The sequence below is a fragment of the Theropithecus gelada genome, chromosome 8 (assembly GCF_003255815.1).
Source record: "Theropithecus gelada isolate Dixy chromosome 8, Tgel_1.0, whole genome shotgun sequence".
NCBI classification, from domain to species: domain Eukaryota; kingdom Metazoa; phylum Chordata; class Mammalia; order Primates; family Cercopithecidae; genus Theropithecus; species Theropithecus gelada.
Genome location: NC_037676.1, coordinates 56,937,276 through 56,960,004, shown reverse-complemented (window position 1 = coordinate 56,960,004; position 22,729 = coordinate 56,937,276). Strand labels below are relative to the sequence as shown.

The 22,729-nt window shown below is 38.9% G+C and overlaps 1 protein-coding gene across 1 annotated transcript in view; it reads right to left on the bottom strand.

The window, feature by feature from the left end:
* Positions 1-217: 217 nt before the first annotated feature.
* The window catches only part of LOC112630251, an 83,061-nt gene continuing 60,549 nt past the window's right edge, over positions 218-22,729 (bottom strand). The window contains 4 exon segments of the mRNA XM_025394414.1: positions 218-284; positions 6,172-6,234; positions 6,366-6,543; positions 20,300-20,512. Coding sequence (XP_025250199.1) covers positions 6,233-6,234; positions 6,366-6,543; positions 20,300-20,512 — 393 coding nt within the window. The 3' untranslated portion in view covers positions 218-284; positions 6,172-6,232.

The window sequence follows — 22,729 nt, the reverse complement described above, 5'->3', positions numbered from 1 at the left end:
CATAAAAAAGCAAGATAACAGCCTACAAGCAGTCCATGTGGTATAACATGATATAGGCTATAAAATAATTTCATAGTCTTCCTGCGATGGCCGCAGGAAGAAATAATGCAGTCAAACAAACCAAAAGCAGGAAAGCAAAAGCTGTGGCTTACTTGCAGTTGAAGAAGGTAAGGGACTCCTATCCTCAGATTCTGGGGGTATTTTTTTCTGTTTTTTTGACTCATGGATCTTTTCTTCTTCTTGGCTGGGTGTTGCAGACATTCCCATTGGGTTTTCTCTGCCAACTGAAATTAAGATTTTAAAAGATGCCATCATTTCAAAATCACTTGCTGCTTCTCAGAATACTCACCATATGTTCAGCTATGCAAGTTTAAGTTTTGCCATTGTTTCCATTTCAATGCCTAGTCAAATCTCTTTACTCAGAATTACGTAGTTAACAGAAAATGACTTCTTATTCTTACCAGCAGGCTGTGCATAGATGGCATCCCTATAAAACCTACTCATTGCTTTGCAAATCTGAACGATCGTTTAACATCACAATATGAATCAAACAACTTATTCAAAATGTTTTTCTTATAGATTCTAAATGGGAACTTCCTTAACAATCTTTTACTTTGCCTTCCTCAAAAGGGGAAACTAAAACGTCATTCAAACAGGATTTCATGTTACCTTACTGAAATATGTGAATCAACAAAATATACACATATCTATAAGCAATGAAAACATTAGCTACTTTTCTACCTTTTACTTAGAAGCAAGTTGCTTTGGAGTCTTGTTTAAGAATAGGTATCTCTAAGTTAAATAATGACTTCAGCTTTATAGTATATGCTCCTAAGTGCTATTTATATTTAGGATTTCAAATTCAAGTTGTTTGTGTTCATTTTCTAGGATCAGGCATAGGCATATTGTTTTTAAATGGTGGTAATTCACACTATGAATGGCTTTAGGTTCTCATCAGCAACAAAAAATTATGTAAATTTCTGATTCTATATGATAAAGAGTAATAACAACTACTTCTTAATACCACAATTGCAGTCAACGATGTAAGATGACTCACAAAGTAAGAAAGCATAACAACCTCAAAGGTATGCTTAGTAGAAATTAGCAACACTTATCACACAGGGTGATGGTGCAGACTCTACAATACTGGTGGCTGAAGAACTGTCCATGATTACACTGTTATTTATATCCTTCAGGTGTTATAAGATATCATTTCAGACAACAATAAGCTTTTAAATACTAATCCTTATAAAACATAGTTTTTCCATGTGGTTTATATACAATGCAATGCTGAGACACTAAAAATTGATAATAAAGGAATTTTAAAACATTAAAAAGAAGATAGAAATAACTAGAAATATGTTCATGGAGAATAAATAAGTAATTGTAGAGGGAAAAAATTAAGATTCTTATATATAGCTAAGAGTTCATTTACCAATGTAATGTAGAAATCCAGAATCTACAAAAAGATAAACTATCTTCCAGTCACTGCATAGCACTAGGAACAAATCAATGTATAAGAAATGGCTTCTGACATTGATGGCGTTATAGCCCAGAGAGAGAATACATAAACATGACCTCTGATAGATACTGATGAGCTCTTTAACTGACACAAGCACAACGTGCATAGGGAGCACAGAGGAGAAAGCAATTAATGTGCCAGTCCATTAGAAACAAGCCCAAAAAGGGTTGCACAACAAGGCCAGTCTATGCAGAACTGTGAAAGGAGAATGAGCATTTTACCTCTCTATCCTTCCCACACTGGCTTCTCATTAATTCTACCTCTGCTTCTCAAAAAGTACACCAACATCTCTTTATACGACACAGTAGTAGGGAATTCAGAAAGTGGAAGACATTTTCTGGAAATGTTATCCAGCACCTTCCTATCCCTCTGTAGAGAAGGCTTCCCACTTTGTCTTCAGGCCAGGTGGGTTACAGAAAGATGTTCAAAAGCCAAGTACCAAAGTGACCCTCCAATAATACAATACTCTGAACTGGAGCAACCCTTAGTAGCTCTTTGTCTGACTTTTACAATTAAAAAAAAAAAAGTGAAAACTCTATCACTGGCAATGTAAAACAAAACCTGTGGTGAAGGTGAAAGAACCAGAGCTGTCTAGGTAGAGATGTTATCAAAAGGTATATGTTACCTATACAGCTGGATTTGGATGATTAATGACTCACTTCAGGTAGTACCTCATTATATCCAAAATTTAAGCTATATCAAGATCTACCAGACAATAAAGGCAGTAACTCTACAAAATCAACTAGGAAAAGTCTTTTGTTTTATTGAATACCTTCTATTTTAAAAGTAAAACAAGTGAAAACTTACATAATAGCAATGATTATAGTGTCACATTAGTGCATATATATTTTAAATCCATATAGTCATTTTATCATCTGAAACATATTTTGTCATATTTTTCTAAGACTGTAATATACATAGTCAGAATTTTATGAATTGGATATATGACAGTATTTCATTTAGATTTTTATGCTTGAATGATCTTAGCAGACTAGAATGAAGCAAAAATGAAATTTCCAAACATATTTTAAGGCAAACTTCCATAAAACTTGAACCTGAAAGAAATTCTTATTGTAATAAAAATGTAACATCTGAACCATATCTTCAGTCCTGCATTTTTGAGGGGTTACTAATAGCCAGAGTCTCATGATCTATATACAGAGGATGGCTCATACCATAAAACTGGGCTGGAATTAGAGCAAGAGGAGGTAAATTTCTGTGCAAAAGTCAATTCTCTGTTAAAGTACTTCTAAAAACTTATAGGTTCACTCTTTCCTAAGTATTCTATAAAAGTAATAGTACACTGAAGTTAGCGAAAAGTTACATGTTATATTGATCTACAGTTCTTTAAAACGATACCTAGCAGTGTGGTCTTACTGTATGGAATTATAAATGCAGGTTTATTATCTAGAGGAACAGAATGAAGAAAACTTTCAAATTATCCAAATATCCAGATAATCAATGGAGAATCTTCTCCATAGGCTCAGTATAATAACTAATCACATAAGCCCAGGGGGAAAGATCCTTTCACACTTTCTCCTGTATATACTGTGAATATAAATTCATGAAAATAGAGAATGAAGAGGTTTTACTGCACACACTAGCAAGAACAGCTAAATGGTAGTGGGATAAATGACTTTTATTATAAATTCCCAATACACAGTAAATTAAACCAAATCCTTGCCAAACTGTAGATGAAAAAAATCAATCGCAGAGAAATGAAATATGCCAAGTGATTAAAAGAGGTGATGAGACAGAATCTCTTGTCTTTCAGGAATCCATCGACTCTATTTAAGTGATAAAAGAAAATATGCCATGAAGTGCTCTTCCTCTCTTTAATAATCGTAACAGCAAACACTTGCACAGCACTTGCTGAGTACCAGACACTATTCTAATCATCTTACATATGTTAATTCATGTAATTCTCACACCACAACTGAGTGAAGGCACTCTTGGTCCTCATTTGACAGAACAGAGGCAGGTGGTCCAAGAGCTGTGAGAGCATACCACTGGCAAAAGGTGCCCTCCCAGGACCTGCAGTCTGGCTCTCAAAGCCTGTGTGCTGAAATCCTACCCTTGTCCCTCTACCCTGCTATACTTCTGAGCCTCTTGCTGTTTGGTGGGTGGAACCTGTCAATGAGACTGCCCTCGTCCTCGGCTGAGCAGAGCTGTGCCCTCCACGTGATTGTGTGCCATGTCAGACCAGGCAGCTTGTAGACATTTACTTGAGGTGCAGCAGCTTCCAAGGAAGCCAGGACCAGTCATTCAGGTTGCATGCCTGGGGGCAACAGGTGGAGTCTCTTGAGAGTAACCTTATGATTCTCTTCCTACCACAATCTCTTACCCTATCCAAGTCCCCTTATCATTCAGGGTACCTCACAACTTTAACTCTGCTTTCTAGACAACTATGAGGAAAAATTTACACTGAAAAAAAAAGTTTCAGCTTAACGTTTTGGGGGGCTGCTCTATCTCTGTATTAGAATATAAACAATTCAAAATTCCCAAATGTTTTTGGGAGTGAACTTTTTTGGCATAGAGTAGGTTCAATCTATCATATGTAGATAGTCTAGTTAGAAAACATTCTATCGGGAGGCCGAGGCAGGCAGATCACGAGGTCAGGAGATCGAGACCATCCTGGCTAACATGGTAAAACCCCGTCTCTACTAAAAATACAAAAAATTAGCCGGGCATGGTGGCTGGCGCCTGTAGTCTCAGCTACTTGGGAGGCTGAGGCAGGAGAACGGCGAGAACCTGGGAGGCGGAGCTTGCAGTGAGCCAAGATCGCCACTGCACTCCAGCCTGGGTGACTCAGCGAGACCGTCAAAAAAAAAAAAGAAGAACAACAAGAAAGGGAAGGGGAGGGGAGGGGAGGGAGAAAAAATTCTAAAAAAATAAAAAAATTAGTGGAATTACTGTAACCTTTTTTTTTTTTTTTTTTTTTTTTCAGCTAGAGTGCAGTGGAACGTTCTTAGCTCACTGCAAACTCCACCTCCCAGGTTCAAGTGATTCTCCTTCCAGTAGCTGGGATTACAGGCATGCACCACCATGCCCAGCTAATTTTTGTATTTGTAGTAGAGACAGGGTTTCACCATGTTGGCCAGGCTGGTCTCAAACTCCTGGCCTTAAGTGATCCACCCGTCTTGGCCTCTCAAAGTGCTGGGATTATAGGTGTGAGCCACCGTGCCTGGCCCTACAAACTTTTACATAAACATTCTGTCACTCTTCACAAAATCCCCTAAGACAGAGTTTTTAACACTCAGAAATCCCAATGGAATGCTCTTCTTGTAAAATTGGAAAGTATTATTTTGTATTTTGAAGAAATGTTGATGCTTTCAAACCCTTCCTCAGAATTCCTAGGATTCATGAATCTTCAATAAAATTTCTAAAGCAATGTCTCTTGCATTCTTGCCCTTGTTAAAGCAGGAGGCTGCCTCTAGTAAACAGAGAAGAAAACAAACCATCTATGCTTTAGTAACAGAACTAAATTGTAGGAGCTGTAAAGAAGAATGGCTTTGTTTCTATTGGTTCTTTTAGTACTAATACCCTAACATTGACAAATGTGTCCTTTTGTTATCCCTCTCTTATGTCTTGCCACAAATTACTTTTCTTCTTCTCATTTCTTTTTCTATTGTTTCAATCTCTTCTTTTTCACCTTTTCATCTCTACCTGCTTCCTGGTCATTTCTGTTTTCTCCCTGTGCTCTTCCAGCATGGCAGCTGACCCCTGCTAGCTATTTCCCACTGTTCTTTTTCTACTCCTGTATCCTTCTGCTGGCTTTGAAGTCACCTGTTTCCCTTCAGAGCTCCAGAGGCAGATGGCATATGCATTGTGTCAAGGCAGAATGCCACTCTGGGCCAGCCTGTGGGAAAATGAAGGGTGGAGGGAGTGGTGGTATGGATGGCAGTAAACTCAGGTATACTAGTCCAACAGTTTACAAAATTTTTAAAAAGGCAACTAAAGGCTGAAAAGGAGTTGATGCAGATAGAGTGAAGAACAGGGCCAAATATACCATCATGTTACATCAGGATCATTTTATTCCTATTCTAAGCTATCTTCTGTGGGATATTATATATACACATACAGTAAATATGGACTCTCATAAGCCAACAGAAGCTAAACAAAAGTCAGACCAAGAAAATGACACAGATATTGAGTAAGCCAAAATTCAGGGAACCTCACATCAAGCAAAAATTAGATAGCAAACTAAACTTCAAGATAATTGAAAAATACAATAAAGTTACTTTATTAGCCTTTGTGTTGAAACATATTTTAAGGTTTGAACACAAATACATGATTAAATAATGTCCTCATATCTTCATTTCGATTTGCTAGAGAACGTGAACTTAGATATGAGAGAAACCAGTTTCAAAATATTCACATTTCTGTCCTATCTTGAGATTTTTTCCCAAATCCTATTTTTAATCCAAATCCCATTTGTGTTGATCTTTATTCCATCTCTTTTTATACTGCAACCATTAAAAATTAATAGCAATGAATCTGAGAATATTTCTAACAGCCTCATTCCTCTCGGGGTATATGAAGCTATCCTTAAAAAACAAAGATTCAAACATGAACATGTACACATACACACGAATGCACACATAACTTTCAAAGTTACAAAGAAGTTCAATGTAGCAAAACTTCTATACCTAATATTAATTTATCTGAAAATTTGAGGCAACCGTCTTCATTATGTTTTCCTTCCATTGTTTCTGGAATGACAACAAACAAAAAAGCCTAACAGCAGAGATTTGCCTAGTAAAAATGTGATGAAATTTTCAGACACTGTACACAAACCATCATAAAGCAAACCAAAAAGCAAAGTATGTCAGAGTAAACATACATTGGATGACTTGTGGATAGAAGCAAACATTCTCATCCTTGGTATAAATCATTGGTTTTGCCTGCCCATCTGACTGAAGTCCAACAAACAATCCTGGGCTCTTCGTAGATTCCAGGCTTATGGATGCATTCTCCAAGTTCTTCCTAATTTTAAAATGACAGTCGACATCTCCTGTACCCTACAATCAATACAAAATGATTCAATAAATATAAGCAAGTCGTAAAAGACAGAATTTAAAACCAGTCATTTTACAAGAATATAATTTTGTCTCGTTTCACATCAGTATGATAAATCAAGAGACTTTTTACATAAATTGCCCCGTGTGCTTCATCCTATTTCACAAGATCCAGAAACAGAGATCACATGATGGGTTGAGGCAAGGACACATGCCTTTGGACAAAAAGCTCTGAATAGCGTAAGAGCTTCAACTAAGGAGAGTGTTGTGTATGCTGTATTTCATTTTAGAGTTGCTCACCTCTATGGGTGAATGTAGAACATTAAAATGTGGAACTTTTCTTTTAGAAAATACTCTAAAGTGGTGGGAAAAGGGCTATTCTTACCATAGGTCAATTTACATTTAAATTTAAACTAATTTTCTGTGCTACTCTGCATTTTCCAGATTGAATTTTCATAAACAGCACGCACACAAATGATGCAAAGACTGTAGAGGAAAATATTCAAGAATTGAATGCCTAGCAGTAATCTACACACTCTCAGATTATTATAACACTTCTCCCTTCTTTAAGCCATTTATAATCTAATATTAGAAAATATTTCGCCTTTCATTGTTTTAAAAGTTTCCTTACAGGATTTCAGTCCTAACTAATGAGTTTTATAAGCATGGATTAAAATTTCCACTAGTAACTATTATTTTATTTGTAATACAAACGGTATTCTAGTCTCCACTCAAATGTGAGCTTCTTGTCAGTAAGAACCAAGGCAGTCTCTCTCTCTCTTTCTCTCTCTCTCTTTTTATAAATATAAAGTAAGCAATTTCTGTCTTCTGTTCTTGTTCTAAATTCAGTAAGATTCTGGCCTTGCATTGTTCATGGTCGAGTAGAGAAGACAAATCACGTATACAGATAATAAGTAGGGAAAGATGAGCTGGGGGTAGGGATAGGAAATTTCAGGTAGAGGGGCACCATAAACTAAGGCAGGTAGAGGGGCACCATAAACTAAGGCAGATTCCCAAACCTCCTAAATGATGTATTTGCATACATTAAGGTTTACTCTTTGTGCTATACAATTCTGTGGGTTTTAACAAATCTATAATGTCTTGTATCCGTTATTACAATAGCATACAGAATAATCGTACTGCCCTAAAGATTCCCTATGCTTCATCTATTTATCCTTTCCATACTTCCCTCAAATCCCTAGCAAACACTGATCATTTTACTGTGTCTATTATAGCTTTGCATTTTCCAGAATGTCCTATAATTGGAATGGGGTAATATGTAACCTCATCATACTGGCTTCTTACACTTAGCAATATGCAATTAAGTTTCCTTAATGTCTTGTCATGGCTTATTTCTTTTTACTGATGAATAATATTCCATTGTATAAATGCACCAAAATTTATACATTCACCTACTGAAGGACATCTTGGTTGTTTCCAGTTTGGGGTGATTATGAAAAAAGCTGCTATAAACATTCATGGACATGTTTAAGCTCTGGGTCTAGATTCATTTGTAGGCATATGGACATCCAATTGTTCCAGCACCATTTGTTGAAAAGTCTACCCTTTCTCCATCGAGTTACCTTTGCTCCTTTGTCAAAGATCACTTCACTGTATTTGTGTGGGTCTATTTCTAGGCGCTCCATTCTGCTCCACTGATCTCTGTGCCTTTTCTTTCATCAATACCACACTGTCTTGATTTCTGTAGCTTTATAGTAAATCATAAATTTAGGTAGTTTCAGTCTTCTAACTTTGTTCTTCTTCAGTATTACGTTGGCTATTCTGGGTCTGTTGCCTTTCCATAGAAACTCAGGACCAGCTTATAGATAGTCACAAAATAGCTTGCTGGAATTTTGACTGGAATTGTATTGAATCTATCGATCAAGTTGGTAAGAACTGACAACAACCTTGAGTCTTCCAGTATATAAACGAGGAACATCTGTCCATTTATTTAAATTTTCTTTGATTTCTTTCATCAGCATTTTCTAGTTTTCCACATACAGATCCAGAATATATTTTGTTAGATTTATACATTTTTGTACTAATATGACTGGCATTATGTTTTTAATTTTAAATTCCAATTGTTCATTGCTAGTATATAGGAAAGCAATTAAAATTTGTATATTAGCCTCATACATTGCAACCTCACTATAAACACTTATTGATCCTGAAATTTTTTTGTTGATTCTTTGGGATTACCTACATAAAAACTAATATCATCTGTGAGCCAAGACAGTTTGATTTCTTCCTTCCCAATCTGTATACATTTTGTTTCCTTTTTCTGTCTTATTGATTAGCTAAGACTTTCTATATAATATTGGAGTGGTGAGAGATGTCCTTGCTTTGTTCCTGATCTTAAAGAAAAAGCATGCAGTTTCTCACTATTAAGTATAATATTAGTTGCAAGTTTTTTGTAGGTATTCTTTTTTTTTTTAAATTATACTTTAAGTTCTAGGGTACATGTACACAACGTGCAAGTTTGTTACATATGTATATTTGTGCCATGTTGGTGTGCTGCACCCATCAACTCAACAGCACCCATCAACTCGTCATTTACATCAGGTATAACTCCCAATGCCACCACCCCCCCTCCCCATAATAGGCCCCGGTGTGTGATGTTCCCCTTCCCGAGTCCAGGTGATCTCACTGTTCAATTCCCACCTATGAGTGAGAACATGTGGTGTTTGGTTTTCCGTTCTTGCGATAGTTTGCTGAGAATGATGGTTTCCAGCTGCATCCATGTCCGTTTGTAGGTATTCTTAATCAAGTTGAGAAAGTTCCCCTCTATTCATAGTTTACTGACAGTCTTTTTATTTCATCACCAATATTCAATCAGTCATTAATATTCAGTAATTCACATGATCTATCAAATTTGACTCAAACTCTCCACTTTTGTCATTAATTCCCAGACTGTAGGCCCCATCACCTCATTCCTAGATCTCTACAATCACTAACTCAAGTAAAGATAATATTTGTGAATTCTTTAACTAATATATTTTCATTGCTAATTCTTCCAAGGCTCTCTTACCCACTAAATCAACAATACTCATTGTGTTGGTGTAAGTAGAATCCAGCCTAGAGCTAAAAAATCTTTGCTCAGCTTTGAGCTTCCAAATGAAAGGGTTTTAACAAATCTGCAGTAAATTAAGATTTTAAAAGGTGCTTTTTATTTGTAAAAGCAAGCTTTATTGAGAGAGAAAATGGTTGATAAAAGAAATTCCAAAATTGAACTTAATATTCCTAGAACCTGGAGGACTGGACACCTGAGAGTTTAAATGATGAAGCCACTGAAAAGGTAGATACCATATATTACACAGAGAAAACTGCTACCCCACAAGAAGAGAGGTGCATCCAGTTCTGAGAGGAGGGGCCTGGGATAAATGGCTAGAAGAGAGACATGGATTTCTTACATCAACTCCACTTGGAGTTGATTCTTGGTGTAACAAAGAAATAAGGGGCATTAGAATCATCCATATATTTTGGAAGAGAATCTCAACAGCTGAGGGGTTATCCCAGGAAACTTACACACTCCACTTAGAGCATCCCAGTGTTTAGCATAGTACTAGAGCACAATGGGGACATCCAGAAGGTGGATTAGAAATGTTCAAGGAAGGAGGCCGGGCGCGGTGGCTCAAGCCTGTAATCCCAGCACTTTGGGAGGCCGAGACGGGCGGATCACAAGGTCAGGAGATCGAGACCATCCTGGCGAACCCGGTGAAACCCCGTCTCTACTAAAAAATACAAAAAACTAGCCGGGCGAGGTGGCGGGCGCCTGTAGTCCCAGCTACTCGGGAGGCTGAGGCAGGAGAATGGCGTGAACCCGGGAGGCGGAGCTTGCAGTGAGCCGAGATCCGGTCACTGCACTCCAGCCTGGGTGACAGAGCGAGACCCCGTCTCAAAAAAAAAAAAAAAAAAAAAAAAGAAATGTTCAAGGAAGGAGTCTGAGAAAGTAACACTGATGCAGCTTCCTAGTTTCTCCGCAGCTCACATGGAGACATCAGGGGATCTAGAAGTTATCCCATGCCTTCATGGCAGACTCAGTTATTGAGAGGACTAGTAATCTGGGAGAGAGCTGGATTTGCTACAAGCTGCCCATTAAGTTAGGACCGTTAAGACCAGAGGTTATGCAAGACCCTCAAGCCCTATGTTGCCCAAAATGCTCTGATTATAATATCAGTCATATTTGAAATTAAACACAATTGGTATACCCAAGTTCAGGGACAAACTAAATCAGCCACACTTCAGTAAAGACTAGTGTGGACCTAAAGAACGGTCTATGTCCTGTGGCCTTTTTCCATGACTTTTTTTTTAAGTCTTTGTGCCAAGATATCAAACAAGGATGAGGGAAAGGAGAAAAAAAAGAATAAATAATTTAAAAAAAAATTACTATTGACCTGTAAAGGACTAATCTTTCAACTAGATAGAAACCAAGATACACAAGCATATTCTGACAGAAAAAAAAAAAAAATCCATCAGTCGAACTAAGCACACTGGAACACACTAGAAGTACTAGTGCACTTTAGATAAATTATAGGCTTTTCAGTCATACTGTGTTTCATTATAGTAATCTCATAGTTATTCTTCCAAACTTCTGGTTCTCAATAAACTAGCGCATCTTCTACAGTGAGGCCAGATTTATGAACTTGAATATTATTCCCAAACCACTATCTCTCCAAACTTAGAACAGATAACATATTAAAAATCAACGTCATTTTACATTAAAGATCTCAAGCAATTGCTCATGACTCACACAACAGAAAATTCTTTCTCAGACATATCTTTTTCCAAACCAACACTGAACTTGGTACTTACTCCTGGTATTGCACTTGGCACACTATGGTGTATTTGTCTATTTATGTTCTTCTTTTCCCCTTTTAAATCACAAATTTCCTGAGAGCAGGGAGCATGTCTTAGTATATCTACTGTAGCACTAGTGACAAGCAGTTTCTGCCTTTCAGTAGAAACTCAGTATCTGTTAACTCTAAATTTCTTTTTACTAATTTCTAATCTCATAATTTGTTCATGTAATGTCCTCTCCTCTCTTTGATAAAGAAAAGTGGAATTATTCTCTCCCTCTAAAATTCCCCATTCCAGGAAACTTCTCTTACTCACCCACTCTGCTCAAATCAACCTGCCTCTCCTGAGCGTTCGCAGAAACACTTGAACCACAACTTGGAAAGGATTACCAATTAACTATTGTTCTCCAGATCAGTGTTGCATGCGTATTTGTCCTGACCCCTCTAACGGCACCTGAAGAAATGGTATTTGTAACCTCCACTAAGTATAATTAGTGAAAATAATAAAAGTAAAATGGAATATAACTACATTTCAAAATAAACCTTTAGTTTCCTTTGTTTCCTTTTTCCTGCTTTCATTTAAAAATCTCTGCTTCATCCCTAACCCAAATACAAACTGATTAAAGAGATGTAGATGGGAAACAAAACGTGAGTTCTGAATGCAAAAGGTCTGCCTTCCTACACATCTGCAGCAAACAGCAGCTAGACAAAGCCAGGTTAGAATATCTGAGGCATGCTCACACCACTGCAAGCTACTATAACATCTAATGCCCATTTCCCTCTATTTGGCTCCTTTGCAGTAGAACAACTCCTAGTTACCATCACTCAAGTGATATTTTAACTTCTCATACTTAATATTTGTTAAGCACGTATCAAATATCAGTTCTTGCTGTACAGTTTGGGATATTTAAATAAACAAAGCAAACAAAACTCTCCCCACTGTGGTGCCCGCATCCTAGTAGTATACATTCTATACACTGGAGTATTATTATGCCTTCTCTTTTCCAAGATGAATCACTCAACAATTTATTCCTTTCTTAAAGCCTATTTTCCCCTAATAAGAGCAATCTTTGTTGCTGTCCTTAAGGCCCACTGTATTTTCTTCAAATCTCTGTATCTGCTGTAAAGATTAAATACATAGACTGTGATCTACAACAATGTAACCACTGACAAGTTCATCTTGCCAGCTGCCCAGATAGAGCTAGTTTATGAAGATGGAGGAATTGCAATAGAGAATGCGTTCAACACATGCAGAGCAGGCTAAATGGGAGACTGGAGTTTTATTATTACTCAGATTAACCTCCCCCAAAATTTGGAGGCCAGGGTTTTTCAAGACAGTTTGGCAGGCATGAGGCTAGAGAGTGGGGAATGCTGACTAGTTGGGTCAGGAATGAAATCATAGGGAGTTGAAGCTGTCTTCTTGCTGTCTTCAGTTCCTAGGTGGGTGCATATAACTAGTTGAACCAGTTTACTAGTCTGGGTGGCACCAGCTGGTCCATCAGAATGCAGGGTCTAAAAAACACCCCAAACTCCAATCTTAGATTTCACAATAGTGATGTTATCCATAGGAGCAACTGGAAAGGTCAGGAGTTTGGCTACATGACTCCTGAGCCATAATTTTTTATCTTGTGGCTAATTTGTTAGTTTTATCAAGTCTGTCTGGTGCCTAAAGAAGGAAGGAGTTTGTTACAGAGAGGCACTGTTATTATCTTTGTTTCTAAGTTAAACTACAGGCTGGGTGTAGTGGCTCACACGTGTAATCCCAGCACTTTGGGAGGCCAAGGCGGGTGGATCACCTGAGTTCAGCAGTTTGAGACCACCCTGGCCAACGTGGTGAATCCCCATCTCTACTAAAAATACAAAAATTAGCTGGGTGTGGTGGTGGACATCTGTAATCCCAGCTACTCGGGAAGCTGAGGCAGAGAATCACCTGAACCCAGGACACAGAGGAGGACAGCTTGCAGGTTAGAAGCAAGATGGAGTCTGTTAGGTCAAATTTCTTTCACTGCCATAATTTTCCTGTGTCAGATTTTTCCCACTAACATAATTTTTGCAAAGGCAGTTTCAGTAATAGTGAAATGTAAGACCATTTTTTAGAAAATTCAAATGACTTATCTTGCATGTAGCTATGGAAGTAAACACAATTTTATTCACATCAGGTTTTTAAAATTTTTTGATTAGGTAAAACATGATTTACAATTTTTACATAAAACTAAGACTTTCACTGAATTTTATACTTTTCAACCCACTGGTCTAGCACCATGTAAACCTAACTCCATCTATATGCTTTCATGTGTTTTTTATATTTCAACTTCTTATAAATATGAATTACCTTTCATTTTTAAATTATTTGCATGCATAGAATGTATTTTGAATGAAGAGGAAAAAATTAGACAAATCCACAATGAGAGAATCTTTCTTAGTTTCTGCAAACTAAACTCTTGCCCATAGACAAGCATCCTGCCAGTGTGGGGTATGTCTGTGTGTGTATCTTGGATACGGTGATCACACTTGAGCTTATTTTTCCTACAATTCCTACATCTTTTTTTCCTTTGTACTCATGCTTAGTGAGTTCCACCCGTGTTATTCTGAAGTTTATTTTTCTTCTTTAAATTAACACCCTTACAAATGTCCCTAGTGAACTGCATGCTGTTTGTTGCTAACCTGAATTTCGATTACATCAAATCTATTAAGGTGATTTACTCATACAGGATAAAAACTTCATGGTAACAGAAATAGAAATATTTGTTATAGGATCAATGTCACTTGATTTAAATGTATTTGCCTATAAAAACGTTTCCAAATTTACAACAGCAGACATGTTGGGACCATTAATGTTTTTATTCAATTCAATTTAGTACAAAAAAAAAAGCATTTCTTGAGTAGCTACCAGCACTGAGGCACTGTTGGGTTTTTAAGGTATAGCAATATGACCATGCATTACCATTTACCTTTGAATGCATCTTAAATCCCTTTGGAAATTATAAGCATGCCTTACCATAGCCTCTAAACATACACAAACTAGGGTAATTAAGAGGACTGTTTCCATTCTGTTTTCAAGGGTAATGTCATTCCAGTCTAGTGATTCCTAGTCAGATATAATGAAAGTGAAAAATAATATGCTTCATTGTTATGTATCAACACTATTTCTTAAGAACAAGGAAGCAAAGGCATTTTGAGTAAAATGACTCACTACCAAAATTTCAGATGGAGAATTTTAAAGTAAGACAACGAAATCAATGAGTCATTAAGTCAAAGAAAACACTACAATGGAAGTAGCAGAAATAAAACATAAATGAGGGGTTTTCTGTGGAGGCTCTTCTCTATAAAAGTACCAGAGTAAAGGTTAAAAATCAATGTTGTCTGAGTGGCAGACACTATCAGGAGGTAGCCTCAGAGTGCTCCCTTAGGCCTCTGCTAATAACATGTTGTTAATGCACAAAACAACTGGCAACCCACAGGAGAACCCTGATGTTCAGTGACAGCATGTGTGAGAAGCCACACTCAAGGGGCAGATCCCAATGAAGAGCTAGGACACCATGGCTCTGGACCAGGCCTGATACTTATAATGGAACGCAGGAAACACTAGCCTAAAATATGGCAGCTTGGCACAGTGAGTATTTTAAGCTGAAGGAAATGAGAAAACTGTGGAAGCAGGAAGGTCTCCCTGACCCTCTCCAGCCCACTCTCTCCGGAAGCAGGCCATAGAAACTGAAATTCCCTCTCCCCTCTCTCCCCTGGTGTAGGCCACAGAAACTAGAATTCCTCTTGCTTCTTCTCCCAGGAACCACACCCAAAACCTGGAAAGGGCACCTCTCTGACCTTCCCTCTCCTTGTTTCCCCTAAAGACCTTCATGTGACAGCTGTCTTACTTTATACCTGGAGGAAAGAAAAACCTCACAGTGACTCCAAGAAAAACCTGGACAGACAGGCCTTACTAAGTTCCCCACAGTTCGTTACCACTAGATCACACCCTTTGGTTCTCCAATCACACTTAAGTGTCTATAAAAATACAAAGTTTTCCCTAGGTCTTTGGATCATCATTTCTGAAGGCTCCTGAGCTACACAGAACTTATTTAGGTGAATTCGTACGCTTTTCTCTTATCAATCTTTTTTTTGTTATGGGGTCTCAGTTGGGAAGCTTGCAATGGGTGAAAAAAAAAAATCACATTTTGTCTCCTGCATTTACAAGCATTAAATTTAGAACAGAAACTCTGCAACCCTGGCAAATCTTTTAATAACTACACAAAAGAAGTCATAAGATCATTTACATGGGTCGGTTTTAGGTGAAGACCTGCTGTAGCTGTTTGCTTTCCTGTTTGTTTGCTGTGTGAGCTTAGGGTTAAGGGGCATTACTACAAACCTAAGAGAGCTCGCTGAGCCTTGGAATGCAGTAGACACTAAAAATACAGTCAGCCTCCTCCCTTTGTCTTGCGGATCTGGTTATAGTATCAGGGAATTCACCACTGGCCAAAGCAGTGCCACACTTTCCTATGATTTACAGAGTATTCAAGAGCTTCTGGCTTTATGGACAGCCTGTGTAAAATTTCAAATCTTTTAGCAATAACTTTCTAATGTAGTAACTTTCCCAAGAACAGGATTGGAATTTTTAACAGAAATAACAGGAAGCTAGAAACCTCTAGAGAATGTTTGAGCCTCTGAGCCTCTGAGTTTAGGAAGCAGAAGGGCGAAAGTTACTGATGTATAGTATGATATAGGCCAGGAAGACCTTCAAAACCTTAACCTTAAGCTAAAGATTTTTACAAATGTCTATTAATAAAAAAACATAGTAACAGTATTTCCTCTGTAATCCTCAAAGATTACACTCACCTCACCTTATTCTGAGGATTGATGCTGAACTGATACACATTGATAGAGCCAGACCCATTTTTTAAATACTGAAATATTGAGAGCGACAGAAGTCGGTCTCCTAAAATGCTAGGCAGACAGGAGCATGCCCCTGGCAAAACTCCTCCTTCGAGGTGAAAACCCTGAAACCCACAGCCCAAAGTGAAAACTTCCATCCTTGTGTGTCGGCTCTCTCCTGATTAGTTCTTTCTGAATAATGTCTTTTTACCAGTCTAATGTTGCCTTTTCCAAAATTACCTATGACCTGACCCACCTCCCCATCCTGTGCCTATAAAGACCCAGACTCAGTCGGTAGAGAGGATAAGCAGCTGGACATCAGGGAGAGGTGACTTGACTCCAGAGACAGTGGCTGGATGAGGCAGGGAGTTGGCTTAACTTCAGGGTAGAGTGACCTGCCCTTTCCATCTTTTTTCTAGCTCCCCTTTCCGCTGACAGCCACTTTCATTGCTCAATAAAATTATCCGCATTCACCATCCTTCAATTTGTCCATGTGACCTCATTCTTCTTGGGTAGCGGACAAAAACTCAGGATGCACCAAATGCGGGTACCCAAAAAGGCTGTCACACTGGCCCTTTGCTCTCACTGGTGGAGGGCAGCTAGCTGCCCTATGCAATGAGACAAAGGGCCCACAAAACTGATAACACACTGCTGTCTGCAGACGGTGGAACTAACAGAGCATTGTAACACATCCCTTGTGGGACCCTGGGGTTGCAGGCACTACCACCTGGATGCTGCCATGGGGCCTGAAAGAGTTTGCTCCTGCTGGTGCTAAAGCAGCTGGCCAGTTTTTGCACTCACTTGCTCCAGTGCCCACACTTGTTTGCTCGCATGCTGCCTCCTATAAGGGGTTGAGCAGGGTGGGCTAAGTAAATAGGCTCCCCTGTTGCAAGACCTGCAAAGGGGTCAAGAAAATATCCTGCATCAATATTTTCATATTGGATGATGAAGAGCCATCATCTGAGCCCCTTTGTGTCTCCCTCGTGTTCTGGTTGCCCTAGAATGGGAGAACCCCTAGAAGTCACAGCCCACTGCCAGGGTTAGGTGTCAGGGCCTGGATCCCAGCACAAAAACAAGGCGCCCTGACGGCATGGCCAGCCAATGCCTCATCCACATCTTGGGCCCTCAAGGCTCCTTGCTCCTTGCTCATCCTGAAGGTTGCACTCTAGGAGTTTCAATGTACCAAACTGCTTGTTAAATACAGTATTTTGAATATCACCCCAGCATGTATGGACCTATTATTTCTGGTTTGCTCCTTTACACAGCTCCCCTTACCAATGTCTTTTGCATTTAGCTACTACTTTACACACATGTGTTGCCTTCAGAGGCCTCAGAGGAGTGACCTTAACCCTCTGGACAAGCCTCATGTAACCTAGCTATGGTGTGCTTATCTCCAAAAGGCCTAGGGAATCTCTGCCTTATGTCCAATATTTCTTATTTTAATGTTCTGTATATCAAATTCTGTGTAACAAACTCATTTATGCTCTTTCACCTTTATCAATCAGTTTCACTGGGTTCTCCATTTTGGCTATCTCTTCCCCAAAGCAAATAGAACAAATGTCTCTGGCTTTTTTCAAATTGCGAAATATCTCTAAGAAGAAGTGATACTTGGGTTTGAAACTCCAGTGCACGATTGCCTGCCTCAGCTCAGCTCAGCATGATTGCCTTCCAGCATATATGGAAGTCCTGAACCTGGCATTTCATCATGAGAAACCCTTCAGGAAGGGAAAACAGAAGGGGCTCCCAACATTGATGCAAAGCAGCACAATGTAGGCTGGCGCGGCACAGAGTGTTCTCCCACCTATTTCAGAGCCACTCACTCACCTGACATACTGTCAACAAGGCTGGTTCTTGGGAAATTTCTAAAGAAAACCTTGGTTTTGTGTTTAGAGTCACCTCTACCTCATGTATCCTGACTCTGGTCTCCTCATGGGTGCAAGCCAGTTTCTCCATCCTGTTATTCTCAGTCCTCCACAACGGAGCCTTAGGAAGTGGGCAAACCTGAATGAAGCCTCAGCTCTAAGGCCACCTGGGGACTCTGGGTGAGCTACTTAACCAGGCTCACACTCAGCTTCAGCATCTGAAGAATGAGCATGCCAATAGTTTCTTTGTGGTAGGATAATACTTCTGTGTTTTAATCTTTACATCTCCACCCAACTTCCTGTGATCACCAGATTCTTTCAATTGAATGCCAAGGACTTCTTCCAGTCCCTCAGCCCCATCAGATAGAGCTGAGTCACCCATAGCACAAATAGGAAGAAAAAGAAAAAGCATGAATATTAAGTGTAGGACAAAAAAATTCTGCTAAAAACTTACAGAGGAAGTTCACTCAATGGGAAGAACAAAATAACCAGCACACTGAGAAAAAAAATGGAAGAGTCAGAGAGAGGCACACATGCTGAAAGTGAAGAACCAAGAAATCACCATTAGGCTAGAGTATGAGGCAGCTAAATAGAAAGTGAGCAACCACTGAGAGGTCCCTTTGGTTGCTACCCAGGGAAGATACACATTTCCAAAGTTGACCCATTTTCAACTTTGGAGTGACACTTACCTGTGCCTCCAGAAACTCAAACACAAACACTAAAGCATGTATTATATAGTAACACATTATTTCATGGTTCTGAACACTCCTACGAGCCCCAGAAGGGAAAGGCTTGTATACCTTGTGAATGTTGAGGATAGGAAACCTACTTACTGATGTTCCTCCTAGGACACCCCATCCTAGGGGGTGACTGAGCATTAGATGAAATTGTACTCCTAACTAGTCTAGTCACAGTAACAATGTTACCCATTTTTATCTCAATTAGTCCACTTACCAGTGTAAAGACTACAAGCATGACAGTTTGTCTCTTAAGCTTGGCTTCATCTTCTGTGAAATGGTGATAAAACCTACCTCATTATGCACTTGTGAGTAGATCAGGGATATTAACTACACGTGTATATGTGCATGTGCTTCGCCTTTGCATTGTAAGCATCAGTGCAGCTCACCTGACACAAACTCACCAGTCTGCAGCACAGACAGGGACCCTGGGAACTATGAAAGGTTGAAGTCCTCCCTCCTCATACCCCAACAAACACATGCAAGTTCTCCCTTATGGCTAGACATGACTGGTAAGAAGAGAGACGGGGGACCTTAGAATTTATCCAGAAGACCAAATTTAAACTAAACTATTTTAAACAATAATAGATGGAGAGCATTAACAGGAAGGTTAAATGTGCACTCTTACTTGTTCCTCACCCCACAGAAGAATTATGAATATATATAAGCTGTTATGTTAGTTGTCTTCCACATCCCCTCCTAAGGCTCAAGGTGTTAAAGAAAAACCCTTGTCCGGGCACAATGTCTTAGGCCTATAATTCCAGCACTTTGGGAGGCCAAGGCAGTGAATCTCTTGAGCCTAGGCGTTGGAGACCAGCCTGGGCAACATGGTGAGACCCTCTCTCTACAAAAAGTACAAAAATTAGCAAGGCATGGTGGCAAGTGCCTGTAGTCCCAGCTACTCAGGAGACTGAAGCAGGAGGATCACCTGAGCTGCTGTGAGCCAAGATTGCATGACTACACTCCAGCCTGTGTGACAGAGTGAGACTCTGTCTCTAAAAATAAAAATACAAAAAGAAAAACCCCTAATATTTAGAATTTAAAATAGCTTCCTTAGTCAAGTACAGGGTTTCCAGTGGTGGAAATTCAGGCACCAAAAGGAGCAGTAAGGAAACACTGTTGAGCTGGCCTTTCTAGAACCTTGGTTCTCAAAGCATCATTCGTGGACCAGCTTCAGTAGCCACAGCTGAGAGCTTGTTAGAAATGTAAACACTCAGGTCCCACGCCAGCCTTCCTGAATCAGAATCTACTTCCTAACACAATTCCCATGTGATCTGTACATACATTACATTTCAGAAGCCCTGTCTAGAGGGTCAGGATTCCTCTCTTATCATACCAGGCATGTGGCTGCTCTCCTCACTTATTAAAAATACCAGTCAAGGGAGACCACCACATGTAACATTCAATTTCCAAAACCCACTCAGAAAGTGCTATTCTCATGTCTACAACTGGCAAATGTCTTAAACATTTGCTGAGAGAAACAAGAGCAGATGCTTACCATTCCATCGCATCGGCCATCCTTGATTCTTAGATACATTTGTGCATTTTTCACACTTTCAAACATGCAAATCCCAGAGCTGATTTTATGCACTTTCCAGTAGGATTTTTCAGACTGGCTTCCCACTCCAGTGCAGCTTCCATCAGGCTGTAGACATAGGGCCTGACACAGGCTTGTAGCAAGTAGAACCACAGCACTGTTGAGGAACACCCCCTTCAGAGCAACAAACAGAACAGAAAGGCAGTCAATAACAGGCTCGTGTTTGCTAGAGGGAGACAGCTATAGGGGCGATTCTCTTTAGAATTGACCAGTGACCAGGAAGCTTGGTGGCTGAAAATGAGCAAAAGAAGTAAATAATTTAACTGCTATGAAAAGGTAAACAAAACTAAAGGAGGTTGATTTACTTCAGTTATCATTTGTTGACAGTATAAAGGCCAGCATCAGATGCTACAGAGATTTTTAAAAGATACAAAACACAAATATTTCTCTTAAGGAATTTACTATCACCTTAAACAAATAATGGTAATATTAAAATAAAGCACAATAAAAAGTATGCTATAAGAGTAACTGAATTACGGAATACCCTCTATGGATATTTAAATGTATGCATATAGGAATGAATGTAAAAAGATATCAAATACAAATAAGATATATTTAAGAAAATCATATGTAATCATTAAGAGGAATATATAAAAGACTCTTGAAAGTTAATTAGAAAAACACTAACACAGTAAAGAACTGATAATAGATAAATACTCAAATCACAAAAGAAAAATACAAATGGTGAATAAACATAAGGAAAGGTAATTCACACTAGTAATACAAAAAAAAAAAAATAAGCTAAAATTGGATGTTTATTCCTCTAGAAAATTGTCAAAGCTCTTCTCCTTAAGGACCATACTCAGTGACACTGAGGGCAGTGAGATGGATGTTTTTCTACACTGCTGAAAGTAGTTGGGAACTAAGAATTTAACTTTACCCAGAGAAGTCTGACCTTCGCCTCAGCTTCTGAGTGGTAATCTCTTTACCCTTGGAGTGTCATGCCTGATAGGAGTGTCGTTGTTTGCCTGCAGACCTTGGGCCAGCCAGATATTAATAATGTGACTTAGGTTAGGGGGCTTTGAGTCAGAAAGTGTCAAGTGACCTCCTCAGAGGCTGGAGACTGAGACCAGCCACATGGACTCCCTACAGGATGGAAGCCCATTAAAGACTCTGAATACCAAGGCTCGGAAAGCTTCCTTGGTTGGCAATACTCCGTGCATACTGTCACACACCAGTGCTGAGAAAGTACCTCCGTCTTGACTCCATGGGGAGAGAACCGTGCACCTTCCATATTTGGTGCTTTTCCTAGACTCTGCCTTATGTGTCTCTTTGCTTAGCCAATTTTAATCTGTATCCTTTCTCTATAATACACTGTAACTTTGAGTATAACAATTTTCAATGGGTTCTGTGAGTTCTCCTGGTAAATTATCAAGCCTTGATAGTGGTCTCAGTGTCCCCCAAACTCTGTGGTTGATGTCAAAAGTGAGGATAGTATTACCCTAACTTTATAGTTGGCTTAACTTTCACAGGAGTAAAAATTGGGACATCTGAAGAAATAAATTTGGCAGTATGTTCCCAGAGCCTTGAAAGTTTCACATTCTAACCCTTAAGTTCAATTTTTAATTTTCTAGGCTAAGAAAATAATAAATGGTGTGGTCAAAGGCACATGTCAAAATATACATTATAGTATCATATGCAGAAGTGGGAAAAGAGAGAGATTAAATGTGCAACAACAAAAAGACATATACGTGTGTGTGTATACATGTAATACTTACATTTGAGTATTATGAAACCATTAACTTTAAGTTTAACCTTAAGCTAAATAACATGAGATGTCTGAGTTAAAATTATGTTGTTTTGGGAGAAATAGTAATGTGAGAAAGTGTTTATTATAGAGTAAGTACAGCCATACCTTCTTTACTTGCACTTCAGTTAATTGTGCTTCACTTTATTCGCTTCACAGATACTTTTTTTTTTAAAGAAACTGAAGGTTTGTGAGAACTCTACATCAGGCAAGTCTATCAGCGCTATTTTTCCAACAGCATGTGTTCACTTCATGTCTCTGTGCCACATTTTGGTAATTATCACAATATTTCAAGCTTTTCATTATTATTATATCTGTTATGGTGATCAGTGATCTTTGACGTTAACCATTGTAATTATGTTGGGGGCATAAACCATGCCCATATAAGACAGTGAACTTAATCGACAAATGCCGTGTGTGTTTTGAATGGCTCCACTAACCAGCCATTCCGCTATCTCTCTCCCTTGCCTCGCTATTCCCCCAGACACAACAATATTGAAATTAGGCTAATCAATAACCCTATAATGACCTCTAAGTGTTTAAGTGAAAGGAAGAGTCACATATCTCCTGCTTTAAATCAAAAG